The 6,858-nt window shown below is 47.3% G+C and overlaps 1 protein-coding gene across 1 annotated transcript; it reads right to left on the bottom strand.

Annotated features, from left to right (window-relative positions):
* Positions 1–223: 223 nt before the first annotated feature.
* LOC148143257 (uncharacterized) lies at positions 224–1,303 on the bottom strand. Its single transcript, XM_087975794.1, has one exon. The coding sequence runs from the start codon at positions 1,301–1,303 to the stop codon at positions 224–226; it is 1,080 nt and encodes a 359-aa protein (XP_087831920.1).
* Positions 1,304–6,858: the final 5,555 nt, after the last annotated feature.

Raw genomic sequence — 6,858 nt, 5'->3', positions numbered from 1 at the left:
AGAACACCCGGAGGAAACCCATGCAGACACGGGAGAATCAAACAGTAGATTCAAACCCGAATCCATGGCTCTGAGGCAGCTGTGCTAACCACTGAGCCACCATGTCGCCCCGAGCCACTTTAGAGTTGCACTTGGGGGTGTGAGGCAGTGTGCAGTCCAGAAATTTTTTTTAAAAGCCCACCAACTTTCCCACTGCACCCATTGTCAGAGTGGGGCACAAGGTTTAATCCACAGTAGCGTCACTGGCAGTATCCGATTGTTGGGAGCACTGGTGCCCCCGCTGGTGTCTTCGCAAGTTGCTGGAAAATGTGAACCTCTTGCCACACTCACGGCAGCTGAATGGCTTCTCCCCTCTATGGACCCGCTGGTGGGTCAGCAGAGCAGAAGAATTGCTGAAGCCCTTCCTGCACTCAGGACAGTAGAATGGCCACTCTCCCATGTGGACCCGCTGGTGGGTCAGTAGGTGGGAGGACCGGTTAAAGCGTTTCTCGCACTCTGGGCAGGAGAACGGCTTCTCCCCGGTGTGGACCCGCTGATGCCTCAGCAGGTGGGAGGAATTGCTGAAAGCCTTCCTGCACTCGCGACAGCTGAAGGGCCTCTCCCCCGTGTGGACCCGCTGGTGGGCCACGAGGTTAGAGGAGACCGCAAAACCCTTCCCGCACACTGAGCAGGAGAATGGCTTCTCCCCGGTATGGACCCGCCGGTGGGTCAGCAGTTGGGAGGGCTGGGGAAAATTCTTCCCACACTCCGGGCAGGCAAATGGCCTCTCCCCAGTGTGGACCCGCTGGTGTCTCAGCAGGGAGGAGGAACTGCTGAAGCCCTTCCCACATTCAGGGCAGGGGAACGGCTTCTTGCCTGTGTGGACCCACTGGTGCCTCAGCAGGGCAGAGGAATCGCTAAAGGCCTTCCCGCACTCGGGGCAACTGAATGGCCTCTCCCCCGTGTGGACCCGTTGGTGCTTCAGCAGGTCAGAGGATTTGCTGAAGGCCTTCCCACAGTCAGAGCAGGGGAAGGGCCTCTCCCCGGTGTGGACACGCTGATGCGCCAGCAAGTGGGAGGAGTGGGTGAAGCTGTTCCCGCAGTCGGGGCAGGTGAATGGTCTCTCCCCAGTGTGGACTCGGCGGTGGTCCAGCAGGTGGCAAGAGCGGATAAATCCCTTCCCACACTCTGGGCAGGAGAACGGCCTCTCCCTGGTGTGACTGCGCTGATGAATTTCCAGGGCAGATGGGACACTGAAGCCTTTCCCGCAGTCACCACACTTCCACGGTTTCTCCATGGGGCGAGATTCCTCTGGTTTCTCCATGGCCAAAGCTTCAGCTGCACACAAACGCGTGTACAAACCCTCCCTGCCGTGAATTCCTCTTTCCAGGCTGCATAATTGTGACAGGCTGCACATTCAATGCGCTGCCACAGGAGCGTCTCTCATCCAGCTCCACTGATGCTGAAAGCGTACTGAAACAGAAACCAAAGAATTTTGCTCTTTCTCACAGAATCATAGTCAAAAATCATTACAGTCCCAATGGATTGATTGACTGCCTGTCATTGACATGAAAATGAGGACTGCAGATGCTGGAGAGTCCGTCAAAATGTGTGGTGCTGGAAATACACAGCAGGTCAGGCAGCATCCAAGGAGCAGGAGAGTTGCTGTTTCGGGCATAAGCCCTTCAACTACTGAATTTGAAACTTCAGTCTTCAAATCTTCAAATGCATTGGAAAAAACAGATTATGAAAGTCATCACTGCCAGTCAGGGTAGAAATTCAGAACAAGCAATTCGAATTTATGTGGAACATTCTTTTCTTTTGGAATTCCATGAAATTGAAAGCACCATTACCCTCCTCTGATTGCTCTACATTTACACCTGATTAATGCATCTAACCTACACATCCTGGACACTATGGACAATTTAACATGGCTAATTCACCCAAACCAGCACATCTTTGGATAGTGGGAAGAAACAGGTGCACTGGAAGAAATCCGCCGCAAACACCAGACGGAGAATGTGCAATATCCACACAGACAACGGCTCTAAGGCTGGAATTGTATCTGGCTCTCTGGTGCCGTGAGGCAGCATCACTAACCACAGACACTGTACCTTCCTTTTCCAGTCCCGCCACCAAGTCACTCAGCTTGAGCTCACGCAAAGCACTACGTTTAATTTTCGCTTCACACACACTGAACTTTCGGCCCGTCCCCACTTCCCCTACAGGAAATGCAAACAGCTGGGGGGTTGCCACATCAAATCCCTACAGTGCAGAATGAGGCCATTTGGCCCAAGAACTCTCCATTTACCTCCGACTAATATACCTAATCCACACATCCCTGAACACTATGGGGCAATTGAGCATGGCCAATTCATCCGAACCTGTACATCTTTGGACTGTGGGAGGAAACCAGAGCATCTAGATGAAATCCACACAGCCACGGGGAGGACAATGTCTGTGTGGAGTTTGCACAGTCACCTGAAGCTGGAGTCAAATCCTTGTCCCTGGTGCTGTGAGGCAGCAGTGCTAACCACTGAGCCACGTGCTGCCCGTGTGTGCTGAAAGAGATGCAATGTGGAACTTTATTGACTGTACCGCACAGTGGATTGTTGAGTAAGGTTGAGTATCAAAGGATCTGGAAAGAGGTAGCCAACATTTAGGAGCGCATTGCGACAGATGCTGGAATCATTCCTGAAAACAACAAATGCTGTAGATCACAGCTGGTCAGGCAGCGTCCACACAGAGAGAGCAAGCTAACATTTCAGGTCTTCTTTGAGATTTATAAAATCTTGCTGGATACAGAGAAGGTGAATGCAGGGAGTCATTTCCCTGGAATGAGGGATTTCAAGACTAGCGGACATATTTTTAAGGTGAGAACAGAAAGATTTAAAAACAAAATAAGGGGTAACATTTTTACACAGAGTGCTTCACGTGTGGAATGAATTTCCAGAGGAAGTGGTAGATGCGCCTGCAGTCACAACATTTAAATGACATTTGGATAAGTACATGAATAAGAAATGTTCAGAGGGATATTGGGCCAAGTACATGTAGGTGGGACTAGTTTAGTTTGGAATTATGGTCAACATGGACTGGTTGGACCGAAGGATCTGTTTCCGTGCTGCGTGACTCTGACTGGATACAGTGGATGTGGGGAAGATGTTTCCACCAGTAGGAGAAACGAGGACCAGAGGACACAGGCTCAGGGTGAAGGAATGCCTTCAGAACTGAGATGAGGAGGCAATTCTGCAGCCAGAGGATGGTGAATCTGTGGATCTCATTGCTGCAGAGCGTTGTGGAGGCCAAGTCGTTGAGGGCATTTAAGACAGGGATAGATAGGTCTTTGATAAGTAAGGGGATCAAGGGTTACGAGGAGAAGGCAACAGAATGGGGTTGAGAAACATATCGGCCATGATCGACTGGTGGAGCAGACTCAATGGGCCAAATGGCCTCATTCTGCTCTTGTATATTGTAGTCTTAAAACTGGGCAGATTACTGAAGTGGTTTTCATGAACAATTTCAGAGTCCTGAAGTAAAGCCGAAGAGGTGTACAGCACGGAAACAGACCCTTTAGTCCAACTCGTCCATGCCGACCAGTTATCCTAACCTAATCTCGTCCCATTTGCCAGGACTTGGCCACTATCGCTCTAAACCTTTCCTGTTCATATACCCATCCAGATGCCTTTTAAATGCCTTAGTTGTACCATCCTCCATCACTTACTCTGACACTCATTCCATACATTCACCACCCTCTGCATGAAACACTTGTCCCTGAAGTCCCTTTTAAAATCTTTCCCCTCTCACTCTAAACCTATTCCCTCTAGTTCTGGACTCCACAACCCAGGGAGAAGACCTTGTCTGTTTATAAAATCATGAGGATTATGGATAGAATAAACGTGTCGAAGGTCTCCAGTCTGAAAATCAACCCTTCACCACCACTCTGTCTACTACCTTCAAACCAGATCTGTATCCAAATTGCTAGTTCTCCCTGTATTTCTCGAGATCTAACCTGGCTAACCAGTCTCTCATGAGGAACCTTGTTGAATGCCTTTCTGAAGTCCATGGAGATCATGTCGACTGCTCTGCCCTCGTCAATCCCTTGCTGCTTCTTCAAAAAATTCAATCAAGTTCGTGAGGCATGATTTCTCACGCATAAAGCCATGCTGACTATCCCTAATCAGTCCTTGCCTTTCCAAATACATGTAAATCCTGTCTCTCAGGATTACCTCCAACCACTTGCCCTCCGGCAATGTCAGGCTCACTGGTTGATAGTTCCCTGGCTTTTCCTTGCAATCTTTCTTAAATATTGGTACCACGTTAGACAACCTCCAGTCTTTCATCACCTCACTTGTGACTACCGATGGTACAAATACCTCAGCAAGGGACCCAGCAATCACTTCTCCAGCTTCCCACAGAGTTCTAGGGTACAACTGTTCAGGTTCTGGGGATTTATCCACTTGCATGCATTTCAAGACATCCAGCACCACCTCCTTTGTAGTATGGACATTTTTACATTTTTCAAGATATCATCATCTGTTTCCACACATTCTATTTCTTCCATGTCCTTCCCTACAGTAAACACTGATGCAAAATACTTGTTTATTATCACCCCCAACTCCTGCAGCTCCACACATCGGCTGTCTTGCTGATCTTTGAGGGGCCCTGTTCTCTCCCCAGTTACCCTTTTCTCCTTAATGTATTTATAAAAACCCTTTGGATTCTCCTTAACTCTACTTGTCGAAGCTATCTCATGTTCCCTTTTTGCCCTCCTGAGTTTACTCTTAAGTATAATCCAACTGCTTTGTACTGTCAGGATTCACTCGATCTCTCCTGTCTATACTTGTCATATGCTTCCTTCTTTTTCTGAACCAAAAGCTCAATTCCTCTCGTCATTCAGCATTCACTACACCTACCAGCCTCCCCTTTCACCCTGGGTTCCAGATGAGAGTGGTGCTGGAAAAACACAGCAGTTCAGGCAGCATCCAAGGAGCAGGAAAATCGATGTTTTGGGCAAAAGCCCTTCATCTAATCTAGAATCTGGTTTCCAGCATCTGCAGTCCTTGTTTTTACCTTGTTTTTCCCCTTTCACCCTAACAGGAATCTACTGTCTCTGGACTCAGTTTCTTATTTTTGAAGGCTTCCCATTTTCTAGCCATCCCTTTTCCTGCGAACATCTGCTCCCAGTTAGCTTTTGAAAGATCTTGCCTAATACCAAGTTAGCCATCCTCCAATTTAGATCTGGTCTATACTTTATCATCACTCTTTTATAGCTCATAGAATTATGGTCACTGGCCCCAAAGTGCTCCTCCACTGACAGCTCAGTCACCTGCTCTGCCTTATTTCCCAAGAGTAGGTCACGGTTTGCACCTTCACTAGTCAGAACATCCACTTACTGAATCAGAAAATTTTCTTGTACACATTTAAATTCCTCCTTAACTCTACTTGTCGAAGCTATCTCATTTTCCCTTTTTGCCCTCCTGAGTTTACTCTTAAGTGTACTCCAACTGCCTTTGTACTGCCTTTAAACACTGTAGCAGTCCCAGTCAATGTTTGGAAAGTTAAAATTCCTGACCATAACCACTCTATTATTATTACAGATAACTGAAATCTCCTTACAATTTTTTTCTCAATTTCCCTCTGACTATTAGGGAGTCAGTAATAAAATCCCAATAAGGTGATCATCCCTTTTCTTATTTCTCAGTTCCACCCAAATAAGCTTCCTGCATGTATTCCCAGGAATATCCTCCCTAAGCACAGTAATATATCCCTTATCAAAAAAGCCACTCTCCCTCCTCTCCTGCCCCCCTTTCTATCCTTCCAATACCATGTGTGTTCTAGAACATTAAGCTGCCAGTGCTGTCCATCCTTGAGCCATGTTTCTGTAACTGCCATGATATCTTAGTCCCAAGTTCCTAACCATCATCTGCCTTCCCTGTTTGGCCTCTTGCAATTGAAATAAATGCAGTTTAATTTACCAGTCCTACCTTGTTCTCTGCTTTGTTACTTCCTGCTCTGATTGTTTAACTCAGTCCCTTTCCCAACTGGACCAGTCACAGACTGATCTCTTTCCTCACTATTTCTCTGGGTCCCAGCAATCCCTGCCCCCCACCCACCCCTACCTTACTAGTTTAAATCCTCCTGAGCAGTTCTCGCAAATCTCGCCGCAAAATATTAGTCCCCTTCCAATTCGGGTGCAATCCATCCTTCTTGTCCAGGTCTTTTCTACCCCAGAAGAGATTCCAATATTCACATTTTTGGATCCTTTCTCCCATGCACCAGTTCCTCAGCCACGCATTCATCTGCCCTGTCCACCTATTCTCACCCTCAATAGGAACATTCCCCATTAACTGGTTAAGTCCTGGATTGCTTTCCTAAAATGCAACACCTCACGTTCGTCTAAATTAAACTCCATCTGCCAATCCTCGGTCCATTATTCCATCCGATCGATTATAATTTATAGCAAACTCTCTTTCCTCCCTTATTCCCTAAAAGCTGAAAATCTCCATCCCACACACTCTCCTTTCATTCTCATTTTACTGAACCTAATCCCTGCTCTGCCTCATCCTGGAAAGTCTGGTTCATGCTGATTAACAGGCCTACACTCAGGGGGGATTTAATTGAAACATAAGAATGCTGAATGGCTTGGACAGAGTGCATGTTGGGGGAGATGTTTCCAGTGGTAGGAGAGATGGGGACTCGAGGGCACAGTTTTCGAGTAAACGGAAGATCTTTTCGAACGGAGATAAGGAGAAACTTCTTCAGCCAGACAGTGGCGAATCTATGAAATTTACTGCCACAGAAAGCTGCGGTAGCCAAGTCACTGAGTATATTTAAGACTGAAACAGATGATAGGTTCTTGAGTATCAAGGGGAGAAAGCT

Source organism: Chiloscyllium plagiosum, unplaced genomic scaffold (genome assembly GCF_037043375.1).
Source record: "Chiloscyllium plagiosum isolate Xiang-an unplaced genomic scaffold, Cpla_swu_hap1 HiC_scaffold_27, whole genome shotgun sequence".
Classification (NCBI taxonomy): Eukaryota; Metazoa; Chordata; class Chondrichthyes; order Orectolobiformes; family Hemiscylliidae; genus Chiloscyllium; species Chiloscyllium plagiosum.
This window is presented reverse-complemented; position numbering and strand designations above follow the sequence as displayed.

Bases quoted from the DNA above. Each gene is read 5' to 3' on its own strand.
- LOC148143257 (XM_087975794.1), bottom strand. From the start codon at position 1,303: ATGGAGAAACCAGAGGAATCTCGCCCCATGGAGAAACCGTGGAAGTGT.